Here is a 19642-nt window from a genome sequence, read left to right on the forward strand (position 1 = left end):
GGAGTCTCGCTCTGTCGCCCAGGCTGGGGTGCAGTGGCCGGATCTCAGCTCACTACAAGCTCTGCCTCCCGGGTTCACGCCATTCTCCTGCCTCAGCCTCCCGAGTAGCTGGGACTACGGGCGCCCGCCACCTCGCCCGGCTAGTTTTTTGTATTTTTTAGTAGAGACGGGGTTTCACCGTGTTAGCCAGGATGGTCTCGATCTCCTGACCTCGTAATCCGCCCGTCTCGGCCTCCCAAAGTGCTGGGATTACAGGCTTGAGCCACTGCGCCCAGCCTAAAAAAATTTTTTAAATTAGCCAGGCATGGTGGTACATTCCTGTGGTCTCAGCTACTCAGGAAGGCTAAGGTGGGAGGATCACGTGAGTCCAGGAGGTCGAGGCTACAGTGAACCATGTTCATGCCACTGTACTCCATCCTGGGCAACAGAATGAGACCCTGTCTCAAAAAAATAAAGTTATTCAGAGTTATAACACAAAAAGTTTACTTGAAGTTAAGGAAGAATAAATCTGTAGATTAAAAGGAGAAATAACATACTTGGAAAAATTAATCCAAGACTGTCAACACTGCAACAATTTATGTTAAAGTTTTGAGCTTAGTTAAGTTTTTGAGATGGAGAATAATTCAGAAATCCAAGTAGAAATGTAAGAATGAGTACTATTATGAATAGACTCAGTGGTTGTAACTAGTTGCAATGTTAGTTTGTGATTAGAAGGTTTAAATGCAATATAAACGTTATGAAAAACAGGAAACAAGAAACCACCTTTACCTTTGCTTTTCTCTTTTATTATTAGGGAGGTGTTCCTGTGGGCTTAGCATCTAAACCTTTTCAGATTCTTTATGGACACACCGATGAGGTATTGAGTGTCGGCATCAGCACTGAGCTAGACATGGCAGTGTCGGGATCAAGGGTAAGATTTCACCTTTAAGAAATACTTATTAATTTATCTACAAATTTATTACCAACATTTATAACTAAAATGTTTTTCAGAGGAATTGATAAAAGTATAGAAATGTTATACCATATTTGTATAGGACTTTGCAAAAGTAAAATAGACCTTGCAAAATAAAAAACTGAATGCTATTTTGGGATTTTATTCATTTTATTATTTAAGGGAAGAGGGCATTCTAGGAAATAAAATACTATTTGAAATTTCGAAGTTGGAATTTTTCCTAAGGTGCATATACCCTTGATGGAATAATCATGTTCTTGGTTCCTTTCCCACATTTCTTTATCTGGCCCACTCTACTTTTATTCCTTTTTGCTGTTGTTTTTCTTTGTCTTTTTCATTTTCTGATATATTCTGTGTGTAGGATGGAACGGTGATTATACATACCATTCAGAAAGGTCAGTACATGAGGACTTTACGACCACCTTGTGAGAGTTCTCTGTTCCTGACTATTCCTAATTTGGCTATATCTTGGGAAGGACATATTGTTATCTACTCCAGCATTGAAGAAAAGACCACCCTCAAGGTATATGACCTTTTATGCAATAGAGGTAGACTCCCAATAGCGTATCTTTCCCTCCCCACATTATAGAGGAGGTTTATTGAAGAAGGAAAGAACACCGTATTTTAAAAAGGATGTTTTTCTTTCATCATTCAGTTGTTTGTTTCTTAACATTAAATGGACTTCTACCACAATCGTAGCCTCACATTAGTATTTTATTATTGGGATTTTTATTGACTTGTATAATATATGATTTCAGAATAATTTCTGATTATGTAGGATTTTTTAAGCTTAAGTGGAAATTGGAAATGATAGCCAACTAAAATTCCTTTTGCATAAGGCAGGATATAAATAAACAAGCCCTCAATTTTGTGTTTGTTTCCTTTCAGTTACATCACTATTTATTTAATTAATATATGTGTGTATGTGTGTGTGTGTGTGTGTGTGTGTGTGTGTATGTATATATATATATATATTTTTTTTTTTTTTTTTGTGACGGAGTCTTGCTTTGTCGCCCAGGCAGGAGTGCAGTGCCGCTATCTTGGCTCACTGCAAGCTCCACCTCCCGGGTTCACGCCACTCTCCTGCCTCAGCCTCCCGAGTAGCTGGGACTACAGTACAGGGGCCCACCACCACACCTGGCTAATTTTTTTTTTTTTTTATACTTTAAGTTCTAGGGTACATGTGCATAACATGCAGGTTTGTTACATATGTATACTTGTGCCATGTTGGTGTGCTGCACCCATCAACTCGTCAGCACCCATCAACTCGTCATTTACATCAGGTACACCTGGCTAATTTTTTGTATTTATAGTAGAGACGGGGTTTCATTGTGTTAGCCAGGATGGTCTCGATCTCCTGACCTTGTGATTCACCCGCCTCGGCCTCCCAAAGTGCTAGGATAACACGTGGCCTTTTTTTTTTTTTTTTTTTTTTGAGACGAGAATCTCGCTGTGTTGCCCAGGCTGGAGTGCAGTGGCACAATCAGTGATACAATTATAGCTCACTTTGGCCTCAAACTCCTGGGCTTAACTGATCCTTCCACCTCAGCCCCCTCAGCAGCTGGGACTACTGGCATGTGCTACCACACCTGGCTAGTTTTTTTTAACTTTTGGTAGAGACAAGGTCTCCCTATGTTGCCTAGGCTGGTCTCAAACCTCTGGGCTCAAGCGATCCTCCTGCTTTTGACTCCCAAAGCACTGGGATTACAGACATGAGCCACCATGCCCAGCCTAAGCTTTTTCAATATTAAGAATTTTGGGGGGCCGGGAGTGGTGGCTCACACCTGTAATCCCGGCACTTTGGGAGGCTGCGGCGGGTGGATCATCTGAGGTCAGGAGTTCCAGACCAGCCTGGCCAACATGGTGAAACCCCCATCTCTTCTAAAAATACAAAAATTGGCTGGGCATGGTGGCACATGCCTGTAGTCCCAGTAACTAGGGAGGCTGAGACAGGAGAATTGCTTGAACCCGGAAGGCAGACGTTGCAGTGAGCCGAGATTATGCCAGTGCACTCCAACCTGGGCAACAGAGCAAGACTCCATCTCAAAGAAAAAAAAGGCCAGGCATAGTGGCTCATACCTGTAATCCCAGCAGTTTGGGAGGCCGAGGCGGGCAGATTGCGAGGTCAGGAGATCAAGACCATCCTGGCTAAACAGTAAAACCCCATCTCTACTAAAAATACAAAAAAAAAATGAGTCGGGCATGGTGTTGGGCACCTGTAGTCCCAGCTACTCAGGAGGCTGAGTTAGGAGAATGGTGTGAACCTGGGAGGCAGAGCTTCCAGTGAGCCAAGATTGCACCACTGCATTCCAGCCTGGTCGACAGAGCGAGACTCCATCTCAAAAGAAAAAGAATTCTTTTCTTTTGTTTTAAGAATGTAGGGTTTTGGGGAGGGCTGAATGAGATTTTGATTCTTTGGAGAGAGTGAGATTTCTCTTTTAATATTTACTTGGTAATCTGATTTGAAATCACTTTAATAATATTGTCTACACACTTGGTCTTTAAATATAGCCATATTTTTATCCCAGAATTTTAAACCAAATAATTATGCTGTTATAGTCAGAGTTTTAACTGGTAATATAAAAACTCAGTTTTTATTTGAAATTGTTAAATTTTCCTTAATTCTTTGCAGGATAAGAATGCATTACATCTGTTTTCTATAAATGGCAAGTATCTAGGGTCTCAAATCCTGAAGGAACAAGTATCAGATATATGTATAATTGGAGAACACATTGTCACAGGCAGCTTACAAGGATTCCTGTCTATAAGAGATCTCCACAGGTAAGTAATAAAAACCAATGAAGTATCACTTAAGAAAAGATGGCAGTACTTCTAGTCTAGAGTGAAAATCAGGATCTAAGATTTTTAATCTTTTGGTTTATCATTTATTACAAAAATTTGTCTTTTAGCAAGTATAAAAAATTGGAGAAGCTAAAGTATTCCTGGACTCATAAATGATGTATATATATACATTTTTTATTATATAGAAAATTTTACATTATATATATTTTACCACAATTAAAAAATTTTTTAGGCTGGGCACAGTGGCTCCTGCCTGTAATCCCAGCACTTTAGGAGATTAAAAAGGGAGGAATGCTTGAGCCCAGGAGTTTAAGACCAACCTGGGCACATAGCAAGACCTCATCTCTACTAAAAATAAAAGCTTTAAAAATTAGCTGAGCATGGTGGCATGTGCCTGTATTCCCAGCTACTTGGGAGGCTGAGGTGGGAGGATTGCTTGAGCCCAGGTCACGGCTGCAGTAAGCTGTGATCATAGCACTGCACTCCAGCCTGGACAACAGAGCAAGACGCTGTCTCAAAAGAAAAGTTTTAAATATGTAGAGCTAGAAAGAAATGTTCATAGTACCAAGTCTGAATTATGGATTTGGAAATTTTTCCAAATGATGGTTTGAATTTTTATAAAGTTTTTTAATTGCAGTAAACTAAACTAGAATATATTTAACATATTTATGCATGTGTGTGTATAAAATTGGTAGGGGGATCTATTGTCATTCAATCTAGTGAAGGAGAGAGATATTGGAGTAGTGGATATGTGTTTTTGTTTTGTTTTTTGAGACCGAGTCTTGCTCTGTCACCCAGGCTGGAGTGCAGTGGCATGATATTGGCTCACTGCAACCTCTGCCTCAGGTTCAAGTGATTCTCCTGCCTCAGCCTCCATGTTAGCTGGGAATATAGGTGCATACCACCATGCCCAGCTAATTTTTGTATTTTTAGTAGAGACAGGGTTCCACCATGTTGGCCAGGCTGGTCTCAAACTCCTGACCTCAAGTGATCCAACCACCTCAGCCTTCCCAAAGTGCTGGGATTACAGGCATGGGCCACTGCACCTGGCCCGAGATTTCTGGGCTTCTTATCCACCTCTCACTTATGAATCAACAAGGCGATAAGCATGAGAGTGCCTAGGTGCTGTGATGCTTACTCATAATAATGGTTTTTAAGGGGTTTAAGACTAATTGGAGGCTGGGTGTGGTGGCTCACGCCTATAATCGCAGCACTTTGGGAGGCTGAGGTGGGTGGATCATTTGAAGTCAGGAGTTCAAGACCAGCCTGGCCAACATAGTGAAACCCCATCTCTATTAAAAGTACAAAAATTAGCAGGATGTAGTGGCAGGCACCTGTAGTCCCAGATACTCAGGAGCCTGAGGCAGGAGAATCACTTGAACTCAGGAGGCGGAGGTTGCAGTGACTGAGATTGCACCACTGCACTCCAGCCTGGGTGACAGAGCAAGACTCCGTCTCAAAAAAAAGACTAGTTGGGGAAATATCAATATTTGTGTACTGTTGTGAACAGTTTAAGTGCTAAATTATATGGTCCCAGTTACATGTAAAAGAAGTTTTAAAGACATTAAGGATTAGCACGGATCTGAGTAGTCAGAGGAGTCTTAATGAAGGATTAGTAGGAATTAAATGGACATGAAAAGACAGGGAGGGCCTTCTTTTGGAGATGGAGGTAGTCAATATGTGAGGAAATAAAGCACAAAGACATAGGAACAGCAATGAACATGGTGTGTGCTGTGCTGCATTTCAGGGATAAGATCAGAGCAAGACTAGAACAAATGCCCACTGAGAGTCTGAGGCTCAGAGAACAGTGACTGGTACAGGAACTTTATTTCTATCTGTTTTAGGAATAACACTAAGGATAAGAATCTAGTTAGCATCCATATAAAATCCTATCTAACTGTTGTGTTCCTTACTTTGTCTCTCACCTTCCCTCTAATCTCTCTAAAGGGAACGTAAAGACTATTTACCTTAGATAAATGATGAATGTAATAATAAGATGTAAAAACTGAAGTAATAATAGAATGGGTTGGAAAATTGAAAAAAGAGTAAGATTCTCTAGAAAGTCAAGAAAATGTTTATATTTTAGGTTCATGGTGGCTTTATTGATGTTTGATTATATATGTTTAGAAGAAAAATAGACGTCAAAAATAGTGAAAAGATCTGTTTATCAAGTGTTTTTAAGTAATGCTATATATACAGGCCCTAGTGTGAGTCACTTAGACTTTCTGGACACAAGTTCCCACATCTGTAAAATTAGAATCCAGAACTAGGCCGGGCGCGGTGGCTCAAGCCTGTAATCCCAGCACTTTGGGAGGCCGAGACGGGCGGATCACGAGGTCAGGAGATCGAGACCATCCTGGCTAACACGGTGAAACCCTGTCTCTACTAACAACACAAAAAAAAACTAGCCGGGCGAGGTGGCGGGCGCCTGTAGTCCCAGCTACTTGGGAGGCTGAGGCAGGAGAATGGCGTAAACCCGGGAGGCGGGCAGGAGAATGGCGTAAACCCGGGAGGCGGAGCTTGCAGTGAGCTGAGATCCGGCCACTGCACTCCAGCCTGGGCGACAGAGCGAGACTCCGCCTCATAAAAAAAAAAAAAGAATCCAGAACTAGATGAGCATTAATTTATTTTCCAGATATAAAATTCTGTGAATTCATTATAAATCCGTGTAATTTTGTCTGTATTTTTTATTTCTCTTCTAGTTTGAATCTCAGCATCAACCCATTAGCCATGCGACTGCCTATCCATTGTGTTTATGTAACCAAAGAATGCAGCCACGTTCTTGTAGGTTTAGAAGACGGCAAATTGATTGTAGTGGGTGTTGGCAAGCCTGCTGAGGTAAAACCTAGCATCAGTAATTTCATTTCTCATGCTGTTGGGGATTACTTTGGTTCTCCTTCATTCCAACTGATTGAGAAGTCACCATTAGGGATAAACAAATTAAAACCAAATTTGATTTTTCAAAAGGCAGTAAATAAAAAGAGGATAAAGTTATTATTCAAAAGTGATGTTTATATTATTATTGAAAGCCCATCTTTGGCAATTCTATCTACCACTCTATAGGAATAAGAAAATTCATTTCTTCCAAATCTAGATTCAAGACCACGACTTAGATTTTCAATACATAAGAGCCTTTACAAAAGAATGAAATATAAGCTCAAACAATAAAACTACTTTAACAAACACTCATCATAACTATATGTCATTCTTTTGTAAAAGCATCATGTTTTATTTGTAACTACAAATATCCCCATATAGTATGCTTATTCTCAGTGAGTTTCCTATAGTTAAATTTACTTGCTAATGATTTATCAATTATTAAATATTCAGGTATCATAAATCTAACTCTTGCTCTTAGGAAAACTATAGTTATACTCTAGTAACTTACTGATTCTTCCAAAGCATGTTATTACATAGTTAAATTAAGCATTATAATTTTTTTTTAAGTCACTGTTGGTATTTTCTGAGAAATCTAACAATATGGGATCTGTCGGGGTTATTTCAGGGGAAGAAATTACTGTCACACAGTCAGTGGCTATAATAACCTGTTAAAGATCGTAAAAAACTGTTTTATAAATATTTGAAATTTCTTTAGTCCTTATGCTTTTTTTTCCAGCATATTATTTTAACAAAAACAGTGTCATTAAATTAATATTATTGTGGCTGGGCACGGTGGCTCACGCCTGTAATCCCCTGTACTTTGGGGGGCCGAGGCAAGCGGATCATTTGAGGTCAGGAGTTCGAGACCACCCTGGCCAACGTGAAACCCCGTCTCTATTAAAAATATAAAAATTAGACAGGCGTGGTGGCATACGCCAGTAATCCCAGCTACTCGGGAGGCTGAGGCAAGAGAATCACTTGAATCTGGGAATTGGAGGTTGCAGTGAGCTGGTATCACGCCACTGCACTCCAGCCTGGGTGACAGAGCAAGACTTTGTACTACAGTGTAGAATATGAACTAGATCCATATTTAGTTATGAAAAGATATTTCTATTTCAAGATCTATTTTTATCTAAAACATCAAAATCTTGATTAATATATATTTTTAATTGTGTACCAGTTTTATATATTATTCTATTAGAGTGAAAATCATATGTAAAAATCAGGTAAGGTAGAAGGGCTTCAGAAGATACATCTGTAAATGTAACTGCAAAACAAGCATGCCAAAGCCACTAGTATTTTGTATAAAGCTTCTCTTTTATCACTCCAATAAATATATCCTAGAAAAGCAACCATTAGGCCAGGCGCAGTGGCTCACGCCTGTAATCCCAGCACTTTGGAAGGCCGAGACAGGCGGATCACAAGGTCAAGACATCCTGACCATCTCCATCTCGGTCAACGTGGTGAAACCTCATCTCTACTAAAAATACAAAGATTAGCTGGGTGTGGGCCAGGCGCAGTGGCTCACTCCCGTAGTCCCAGCACTTTGGGAGGCTGAGGTGGGCGAATCACGAGGTCAAGAGATCAAGATCATCCTGGCCAACATGGTGAAACCCTGTCTCTACTAAAAATACAAAAAAAAAAAAAATTAGCTGGGCATGGTGGCGCGTGCCTGTAGTCCCAGCTACTCCGGAGGCGGAGGCTGAGGCAGGAGAATCGCTTGAACCAGGAAGGCAGAGGTTGCAGTCTGGTGACAGAGCAAGACTCCGTCTCAAAAAACAACAGCAACAACAAAAAATTAGCTGGGTGTGGTGGTGCACGCCTGTAGTCCCAGCTACTCGGGAGGCTGAGGCAGGAGAATCACTTGAACCCAGGAGGTGCAGGTTGCAGTGAACCGAGATCGTGCCACTGCACCTCCAGCCTGGCAACAGAGCGAGACTCCATCTCAAAAAAAAAGAAAAGTGACCATTAAAAAAGGTGGCAGGCCGGGCATGGTGACTCACACCTGTAATCTCAGCACTTTGGGAGGCTGAGGTGGGTGGAGCACTTGAGGCCAGGATTTTGAGACCAGCCTGGGCAACATGTTGAAACCCTATCTCTACTAAAAATACAAAAATTAGCTAAGCATGATGCTATGCTCCTGTAGTCTCAGCTGCTCAGGAGGCTAAGGTGGGAGGACTGCCTGAGCCCAGGAGGCAGAGGTTGCAGTGAGCTGAGATTGCACCACTGCACTCCAGTGTGGGTAACAGAGTGAAACCCTGTCTCTAAAAAAAAGGTGGAACACCACTAAAAAGTAGATTGCACTTGAGAAAGTAATTGCAACAAACCATAGGGGTTTTTTGCCCCACCTGGATGTATAAACACTTTTAAAGGACATTTATTTATTCATTGATTTAATTAGTATTTAGTTAATATTTATTACACACTGGGAAGGATGGTAAGTGATGCAAATGTAATGGTGAACGAAATGCAATTCCTGCCTTCAAGAGGCTTATGCTCTCCTTGTTTTCTACATTACTTTTTATCATTCTCTTGTTAAATATTATTTTTTGAAAGTCTTAAAATATTTTAAAATTTCTTTTCATCAAAACTTTATTTTACTTTCTTCTTATACTTATGATTGGCATTAACAGCACTGCAAATTCAAGAAAAGAAAATCTCCAAACCTGTGTGTCTTGTTAGCGAAATTAAGAATAATTTTGAGCCAGGTGTGGTGGCTCACACCTGTAAACCCAGCACTTTGGGAGACTGAGGTGGGAGGATTGCTTGAGCCCAGGATTTCACCAGCCTGGGCAATATAGTGAGATCTCATCTCTACAAACAAATAAAAAATTAATTAAAAATTTAAAATAATAGTTTTGAGAAGCTGATTTTGATGAAGTAATACATATTTTTGATAATTTATAAAATAAAGGAATCTGGTAATTTTGACATAACTGGGCCATTAATTGTTTAAAATGTACACATTGACATTAGACCAAAGACAAAATAAGCGTAAAAGTCTTCCATTATTATTATTGTTATTATTATGTGTGTATGTATATGTATGAGAGAGAGACAAACAGAGTCTCCCTGTGATGCCCAGGCTAGAGTGCAGTGGCATGATCTCAGCTCACTGCAACCTCTGCCTCTCAGGTTCAAGCAATTCTCATGCCTCAGCCTCCGAAGTGGCTGGGATTACAGGCGTGTGCCACCATGCACCATACTGGGCTAATTTTTATATTTTCAGTAGAGATGGGAGGTTGCCATTTTGGCCAGGCTGGTCTCGAACTCCTGGACTCAAGTGATCTGCCTGCCTCTGCCTACCAAAGTGCTGGGATTACAGGCATGAGCCACCACACCTGGCCGTCTTTCTCTATTGTTAATAACCTTTACAGTGTTAATAATTCTGCTAACAATTTGTTTCTTTTCACTCTGCAAAATCAGTGTCTTATATATCATTTTAATTTTTTTCTTAATATTTATTCTTCATTTCTTTGGATTACTTTACACAGATGCGTTCAGGTCAGCTTTCTCGAAAATTGTGGGGATCGAGCAAGCGGCTCAGCCAGATTTCAGCTGGAGAAACTGAATATAATACTCAAGATTCCAAGTGACTGTTACTTCATTTTTCTGTTATGATTACTGAAACCTGATTTATTGCTTTGTCGCTTTAACCCCATCTCTCAACTCTCTGCAATGTTGCAAGGCTTTTATCCCTGAAAACCATTTACAGATAACCACAATTTGCTGTGGTATATAAACTAAGTCTTGGTCTATACTAAGATGTATTTGGGAAAATACATTTGATTTGATTTAGTGGCCCATTCCTAAAGGTCATTGTATCCATTTTTAAAACAAACCTATAATGAGAAAATTAGGTTTAATTTGTTTGTTATTCCAAATGATAAAATTTAAGAGTTTTCTAATAAAAGAGTACAGATAATGGGACAGTTGAGAGAGATGGCTTTAAATACATTCTTAAGTAATCATTTTCCTATTTACTGACCACTGGAATGAAAACATATCAATTTATTTATGGAACTCCTGATTGGGGATAATATTTTAAAGGTATCTGTTGCACACTTGGATTTTCAAAACTCAGTAAAAGTTACAGGTTTGCACGGTGAGACTAAAATAAGAATATTGAAACTGGTACATTAGCTAATTCTACTACTACTAGCATGTTACTAATGAAAAGTTACTGAATTCTATTATTGTCCTTTAATAATAAAAATTGAGTAGAAAAAAAGTGGAACTAGAGATATATTTTACAGGTGTATTTCCTTAATGATATAATTAAGCAAAAGTGCTAATTGTGATTTTGACAGTTGGGTCTTTTAAGTAGCATTTGCAACACAATTTACATTTGCAAAGTTCAAAATTTCTTGACTCTTTCTTCACCAAGCAGATAATATCCAAATATGTTGAATTTTCACGTAGAATATCTGTGTGATTGATGAATGAATTGAAAAGCTATGCATAACTTAAAATAATCATTTATATATAGTAATTTAAAATTTTCTATTTCATGTTTTACGATTATAGCTAATTTTATTATGTAATGTTAAATGTTAAGTTGTGCTTGATTATTAAGATCTTAAAGTAAAAGTCTGATTAATTTGGAATTCAAAGACATTGTTAAACTTAGATTTTTTGTAAGGTTATCTTTTGAGTTGGGTCAGAGAGCTTTTACAACTACCAGTGTTAATAATCTGAGATTTCATGTGTTTGGGAGAACTTGTGAATCCCTCTGAAACTGTGCAGAGATTTTGTATGTTAAATGCATTTTCAGGAAGGAATGGTTACATGGCTTTCTTTAAAGGGATCTGTGACCAGTAATAATATTATTTTTTGTTCCACAAATCATAGATGTCCTTATATCCAACTGTCTTCTCAGTTGAATTTTAAGAGAAATTTTTCCTTTGCAATTTCGCTTTCCTGTTGTCCACAGTATCCAGTGCCCTTTTCTTTATAATCTTTTGAGTGAGTAAAAAAATTTAAGAAATTAAGGATTCTGTTTAGGGAAACTTTTGAGTAGATTTGATTTGATTTGAGTCAGGGCTAATAAAAAGCTATAGAAGAATTTTCTTTCCAATAAGTAAAAATCCTCTGTTTTATTAAGGAAAAAATACCTATGTTTTAGGTAAAAAAAAAAAAAAACTGAAATAAACTGGTACAACAATTTTAAAATAGAACATATGTAAATGTCAAGATGTCTTTTCTTAAGACTTCAGGAATTTGTATTGAAAAGAGTCTCAAAATAAGTTCAATAGCAATAATTATGATGCATAAATGAGACTGGCTTCTATTCATTTGTTTTATTTTTGGGGGGTGGAGGATGGGAGGTTTCAATCCAGTGCTTCACCCATGGTACCACCGTGGCTATCTTTTTTTTTATCTTACAGTTTCTTAGGACATTTCAAGTCGGCAGAACTAACATGATTGATTTTTAGTTTTTAAAATACTGATTTTTAAAGAAACTTTTTCTAAATCAAAACCTACTAAGTTTTATTTTGTTATTTATCCAGAGATTTTTATGTAAAAATGCCTTCTTTATTTTTAAGGTTACTTAATACTGAATTTGAAAATTATTTTGGATGCTTATGAGTTTTCTAAAACTTAGATAATTAGAAAAAATGCCTAAGTTTATGATGTTTTACTATGCTGCTTTTTAGATGGAAGAAATAAGCAGTTTTTACTTTATAGTACAAGTGCAAGTAAGTTTTGTTCACAATAAAATAGATATCCTACCTGGACTAATACTAGATGTACAAGGTAGTAGAATTATTTTTTATATTGCTTTTTCCAAAAAGTAAAAACCAGAAATGTGGGCCAGGCCTGGTGGCTCATGCCTGTAATCCCAGCACTTTGGGAGGCTGAGTCAGGTGAATCACAAGGTCAGGAGTTTAAGACCAGCCTGGCCAACATAGTGAAACCCCGTCTCTACTAAAAATATAAAAATTAGCCGGGCATGGTGGCACGTGCCTGTAGTCCCAGCTACTCGAAAGGCTGAGCAGCGCAGGAGAATCACTTGAACCCAGGAGGTGGAAGTTGCAGTGACCTGAGATTGCACCACTGCACTCCAGCTTGGGCAGCAGAGTAAGACTTTGTCCCAAAGAAAAGGAAAAAAAAATGTGGAATTTAGAGAAAAATATTTGAGAATAATAGCAACAGTCTAGAGAATGGAACTTAAATTTTATCTATCAAAATAAGCAAACAACTATTAGCTGAATAATATATTACTCATTTAAAGAGTATAGCCTACTGAATTAAAACTCACTAGATAAAATAATTGGAAAGAAGTACTTTTGAGGATTCTGGTATATTTAGATGTTACCCGTAGAAATTAGTTATATATTATATAATGGAAGAAATGAACAGTATCATTAGAATGAAATAACAGGTGGACATTTCAATTGGTGAATATAGTATCTCAAGTTGGCTCTTACAGAGTCATTATCTGGCCGGTTGTGGTGGCTCATGCCTATAATCCCAGCACTTTGGGAGGCCAAGGTGGGAGGATCACAAGGTCAGGAGTTCAAGACCAGCCTGGCCAACCTGGTAAAACCCCATCTCTACTAAAAATACAAAAATTAGCTAGGCATGGTGGCGGGCGCCTGTAGTCCCAGCTACTCAGGAGGCTGAGGCAGGAGAATCGCTTGAACCCGGGAGGCAGAGGTTGCAGTGAGCCAAGATCGTGCCACTGCACTCCAGCCTGGGCAACAGGGCGAGACTCCGTCTCAAAAAAAAAAAAAAAACTGTTATCTTTGCAGAACTTTTTATATGCTTTTGTTTCTTGATACTGGTGATGACGAAAATAAAAATCTCAGCATCCTGGTGATAGGGAGAGATTTATATCAAGATAATTACTTTTGGAAAGTGAGACCAAGTATTAAAACATGTAATAGCTGTGCACAGTTAGAGAATAAAGAAGCTTTATAAAAAATTTTTTACAACTGTTTTCAATCAGTATTCTGGCATTACTCAGATAAAATTGAAAGAGAGAAGGAAAAAATAGATCAGGGCATACAAATCAGGAAACTGTATAAACATAAAGATTGGCCAGTTGGTTTAGTCTTTCTTTTTAGCCTGTGAAGCTCATGTCTGTTATTAAGAAGTTAATAACAAAATTAAAATATGTTAACTTTTTTTGGGTCACAGTGCAGTGTATCCTTTTGTAGAAGAAAAAATACCAAGTGTTCATTCTGTCATTAGCAAGAAACACCAATAAGGTTTCCTTTTTTTTCTCTATTTAGGGCATATTAAAATTATCCTTCAGAGTACTTGTATTGAAAATCAAGTTTATGCTTCTGAAAAGAATAAGAGAAAAATTCTCTCAGAGTTAGAATTCAGATTTGAAGGTTGAATCTTAACCTGAGACATTTTATATTTTGTGTGAAAAGGAGTGGTCAAAGGAAACTGTTAACTTGGATACCAGATTTTTATTTAATGTTGATAGAGATATGACCTTTGCCTTTATGTATATTTTATATTGTTACTACTAAAGAGATCACTGAGGAAATCTTGTAATTGAACTTAAGGAAGTTATCTCCTTTTATGTATTTATAAAATGAGTAGCATTATCTTTACCACCTTTCCACTGAAAAGATGCAAGTCCTAGGACTATATTAAATATAAATATTATAATCTTTAATACATGTAATATTATGGATGTCTGTTGGGAGCATGTGTGTGTAAAAATTGGTCTTTTCAAATATATATATTTAAGCCTGTCTTCTAGAAACAGGTTCTTGAATTATCTTTAGGATACAGTTTTTGACTGGGATATAAGAAATGAAGCATGTTTGTTTGTTTCCTTTTTGTTTGTTTGTTTGCATCATCAGCCATACTCATGGCTTATCCTACGCATTGTTCCTCTCATCAGCTGAAACTGTTTCTCCCCAATAAGTGAGCAATCTTAAACATTTTCATCACTCTTGACAAAATCCATTCTCAATACTTTTTGCTGAATTCGTATATTGTATATACTCAACGTATTATTTGTTTTAAACTTGACTCCATCCAGAGCATTGCTATGTAGAGTTTTCCTGTATTTATCAGAGTCATGTGGTATTTTTCTTGATGACATTAGGCAACAATATAGTGTTATCAGTCATCATTTTAATATGATTTAAAATGTGGACCACAGCCTGCCTTCTTTAATTTAAATCTAGGCCAAGCATGGTAGCTCATGCCTATAATCCCAGCACTTTGGGAGGCTGAGGCAGGAGGATCACTTGAGCCTAGGAGCTCAAGACCAGCCTAGGCAACATAGTGGGCCCCCACCTCTACAAGACATTAAAAAATTAACCACGCGTGGTGGCAAGCACCTTTAGTCCTAGCTACTCAGGAGGCTGAGGCGAGGGGATCGCTTGAGCCTAGAGATCAAGGCTGCAGTAAGCTGTGATTGCACCGCTGCACTTCAGCCTAGGTGACAGAGTTAGACCCTGTCTCCAAAAAAAAAAATTTTTTTTAATTTAAGTCCAGCATTTTCTAGGCCAGTGGTTCTTAGTGGATATTGCAGATCAGACTTCTCTATGGAGTTTATAAATATACAGATATCTAGGCACTGCTTTGGGCTTCCTGAATCTCTTTACTTGATATTCTTGGTATTAAAAATTATGTCTCAGGATTATTATGTTATATCTTACAATTTTTTCCTGTATAGAAATTTGTCCATTTATCTTTATAAACCAGATCCAATATTCAGACTTATTTGAAAATTGGCTTAATCATTATCCTGAGAGACATTTTGTCTAAAATTTGCTTGGAATGGTTTTATTATCTTTGTTTTGCCTGCCACAAAAACAACCAAATTTCCTTTCAATTGAATTATTTTTATCATGAACTCTCTTTAGACTGTTCACATTTGAAAATTATAACTAATATTTGCCTCCAGAAAAGTACATCTGTTTTTAATATTAGTTCCTGGTGACTTTCAGTGAATGTTTTGCAAACTTGAATTAGGCAACATTTTGAAGAATAAAAAACATGACTAACATGCTAAATTTAAAACATAAAAGTAGACCTCTTATAGCCTTCAAGCTTGTAATCAATAGAATTTTCCAAATTAAAAGCATTGGATAAATTATCTACTACTTCCAATGACTTTTGCAGGTACAGCTTCTGTATAAAAATAATCTTTAATTTTTTATAGGTATAACAGAGAATAAAGCATTAACAGATGTTTAATTCAAAATAGGAAATAATTCTGTTTTCTGTGTTAAGAAATGTAAGGCCAACCTAGAGTATAGGAGTTACTTGATTTTCTTCTGTATAAAAATCTCATTTAAGGCCGGGCACCATGGCTCATGCCTGTAATCCCAGCACTTTGGGAGGCCGAGGCGGGCGGATCACAAGGTCAGGAGGTCATCCTGGCTAACACAGTGAAACCCCATCTCTACTAAAAATACAAAAAGACTAGCCAGGCACAGTGGCGGGCGCCTGTAGTCCAAGCTACTTGGGAGGCTGAGGCAGGAGAATGGCGTGAACCCGGGAGGTGGAGCTTGCAGTGAGCCCAGATGGCGCCTGGGCAACAAAGCGAAATTCTGTCTCAATTTAAAAAAAAAAAAAAAAATCTCATTTAATAGTGTCTGTATTATCAGATTCTTATTTGATTATAGTAATTCATCAGACACATCTCCTTCCTTTGGTGGTTATCTCATTGACATTTGTCACACGTGAGGGATTTTTAAACACATTGCAGGATTTGGACCTGTAAAGCCAGTGGCTTTAGTGATAAGTAAAAGGACACATTCAACAATAACAATATTTATCTTTGTCTTAATGCCCATAATCTTATGAACTGAAAATTCAGAAGGAAAAGAAGAAATAGAAAGCTACTAATTCAGTATTTGTTTTTAATGGTACGGTTTTCATGTTTCCTTGGAAACATAGTTTGCAAATATAACAATAATAGTAATAACACAATTTTGTTATTTAAAAAATTACCCATTCATTTTTCAAACTTGACTGTTAGTGGAGGGGTGTGTGTGTGTCTGTGTGTGTGTGTGTTTCCACCTATATAATGGCTGTCTCATTATTTAAATTAATTTATAATTATTTTTCAGTGTACAGAGTTACTAGCTGCTTGTAATGCTGTTACAATGTAACATTGTAATGTAAGATGAAGAAAAATTAGGGTTTAGGTGGGATTTTTAAAAATTTATCAATTAAAAACAAACTACTTTTTAAAAGAAATCTTATTCCAATTGGACCTTTAAAATTTTTATTTTGGTAATAATGTATTTCAACTTAAGATGTATTAAAACTAGCAATTCTCTGGTAATCAATGTACTAGTCAACATTAAAATGCTATTTTGGATTGTCTTCTTTTGGTAACATATTCTGACACTAAGCATATGTGTTTTACAATTTAGTGGGCTGAACTTACAAATTCATAAATGCTTCTCTTTATTTTGAAGGAAAAAGATACTTGTCTGTATTAGACATAATTGTTTTGCTCTTCAGAATGTTAAAGTTATATTTATCACTAAACACTTTAAGAAGTGGTTCTGGTAGGATGATATAAGCAGTCAGACTTGATTGAAAAACAGCCTCTTATATAGGGATTAAAGAGAATAATCTTTATTTTTTCCTTTGGAAAGAATAGTTCCTTCAGAATTTTGGAATTTTGATTTTCTTAGATGACTTTTTATCGATTTAATTATGATAGTTTCTATTTTTCTTCCAAAATTATGGCATGTTATAGTAGATCTTACTATTAAAGATCTTTTATATTTTGAACTGTTTTTTCCTATTCTGCTTTTTACTACTCTCAAAGACTGTGATTGATGAACAACATCACCAAACTTCTTTTGTAGCTGTTTATTTTATAATTAGCTTTACATAAGAAAATGTCTTAGGAAACTTTGTGGCTGGTTGGTTCCATTTAGAAACTCTTAACAGGTATGGCTTTCATTCTACCAATTGTTTGCTTTTATAGACTTGGAGCAAAAAATTTAGCAAAAAGTAATCAGATCTGGCTAGACAGCCATTTTCTTTCAGATTCATTGCTATAAAAATGAATCTACTGAGGCATAAAAATATGAAACATATTTAATTCATCTCTTTTGTCAGTTTTTCTGGGACTCCAGTAGCACTTCAGTGTTACAGAGAGTGACAGGGACTTGAATGCATGTATACGCACGTAGTCAATTCAGAGCGGAATAACTAAAAATTCAGAATGACTTGTTTTTTAAAAGTACTTGGAAATTGTGCTGCTACTTAAATATTGAAGGAATTCAGAAAGTTGTGTATTTATCTTAAAATGTTCCTTCTCGCTTATTCTACTGGAATTGACCATGAAAAAGAAAATATTATGCCTTATTTATATCTAATTATTGACTGTGCAAACTGTGACTCATGGATATTTGTATGCCCCCCAAAAATGTTTTAAAGTTGAGCAATTTGTAATAAAGATGTATAAATACTTTTGATTATTATTGTCATTGTAGTTAAGTTACTGTTAGTTTGGTGCAATACATTCTTTCCTTCCTCATCCTTTTAAAATTAAATATATAAGATGTATGTTTTGTTTTACTACATTAAGTGCTATTTTTAAAAAATTTGTTGTATGTATATGAGCTAATATTTGATTTGTTTCTGTATAGCATGATTAAAGATAATGGAAAATTTTGCACTTATTTTAGGCCCTTGGAAATTTGTATTCTGACACTTTTTAAGAATGTCCATTTATTTTGTACATAATAAATCAGCTTTGTATATGAAAATGGGTTTGAATCAAATAAAAAAAGTGATGTTACTTTCTTCAGTTGATTTGTAATTCTCAATTCATAGAGTCTGATTAGAACTTACCCTTGGCTAAGTTATGTGGGTAGACAAAAGATTGAATGCAGTATTTGTTAATTAGAAAATTGATCACTGTTTCTTTCTCATATGAGCAGAATTTCTTCTGTAGTCCTATGTGCACAAGTTAAACGTCAATTGACTATTTTTTGTCATATGTAACAATAGGTATTTAGCCTTTCACTTTAGAGCTACCTCAAAAACACTGTTACAGGCTAGGCACAGTGGCTCATGCCTGTAATCATAGCACTTTGAGAGACCAAGGCTGAAGAATGGCATAAGCCCAGGAGTTCAAGACCAGTCTGGGCAATATAAGGAGACCCTGTCTACAAAAAATTTAAAAATTAACCAGGCATGGTGGTGTGCACCTGTAATTCTAGCTTGAGCCCAGTAGGTGGAGGCTACACTGAGGCAAGATCACACCACTGCACTCCAAACTGAGTGACAGAGAAATACCGTCTCAAAACAAAAAAAACATTGTTTTAGTTTTTCCCTTAGCAAATAATTATATGCCGTAAATCTCCATTTGTAGTTAACCAAATAGTATATTAGGTTGAATTTTTTTTAATTTACATTCTTTCATAATTATAATCTTTAGGGCCAGTCGTGGTAGTTCATGCCTATAATCCTAGCACTTTGGGAGGCCAAGGCAGGAGGATCACTTGAGGTCAGGACTTTGAGGCTGCAGTGAACTATGATCACACCACTCTACTCCAGCATGGGCAACAGAACAAGACTCTGTCTCTAAAAATAAAATAAAATAAACCTTTTATCCAGTCAACTTTGACAATCTAAATGTTGACCTAATCCTTCTGGTATTGTCAAGATTAATAGAATCTAATCCATAATAAGACAGAAGCCAATCTCTGTTCCAGGTTCTTGTTTGTACTTTTGTCTCTAGATGCAGAATAACAAAAGAACAGAGATGAACATTAACCTTTACTAGCACCATCCATTCACTGTACTACACTTTATTGAAGACGCTTCATTAGAATTGGAAACTTCCTGCATGAATTCATCTGGTAAGATTTCTTAGTCACTGGACAAAGCCAAGTTAGTTACACGCTTCATTAAGACTGTCTTGCTTTTGTAAAACAAGTTCATAACACCATTCCAAGCATCAAATAAATCTGTTTGTTTCACACAATGATACTGGAGCTTATATTTTCTTACCATATAGAACAGCTTGGGTTTGAACTGTACAGTTTTTTTTTCAAC

General features: G+C 36.9%; 1 protein-coding gene across 2 annotated transcripts in view; it reads left to right on the forward strand.

Annotated features, from left to right (window-relative positions):
• NBEAL1 (neurobeachin like 1) overlaps positions 1-19574 on the forward strand; it is a 220591-nt gene extending 201017 nt beyond the window's left edge. The window contains exons 52-57 of one of the 2 annotated variants that reach the window (XM_026454600.1): positions 794-910; positions 1314-1475; positions 3585-3733; positions 6457-6592; positions 10129-10226; positions 19326-19574. In XM_026454600.1, the coding sequence (XP_026310385.1) occupies positions 794-910; positions 1314-1475; positions 3585-3733; positions 6457-6592; positions 10129-10226; positions 19326-19353 (690 nt within the window). In that variant the 3' untranslated portion in view covers positions 19354-19574. Of the gene's footprint in view, positions 1-793; positions 911-1313; positions 1476-3584; positions 3734-6456; positions 6593-10128; positions 10876-19325 lie in introns of those variants that run through there. The other variant, XM_026454601.1, reaches the window with a different exon arrangement.
• Positions 19575-19642: the final 68 nt, after the last annotated feature.

The sequence above is a fragment of the Piliocolobus tephrosceles genome, chromosome 11 (assembly GCF_002776525.5).
Source record: "Piliocolobus tephrosceles isolate RC106 chromosome 11, ASM277652v3, whole genome shotgun sequence".
Taxonomy (NCBI): Eukaryota; Metazoa; Chordata; class Mammalia; order Primates; family Cercopithecidae; genus Piliocolobus; species Piliocolobus tephrosceles.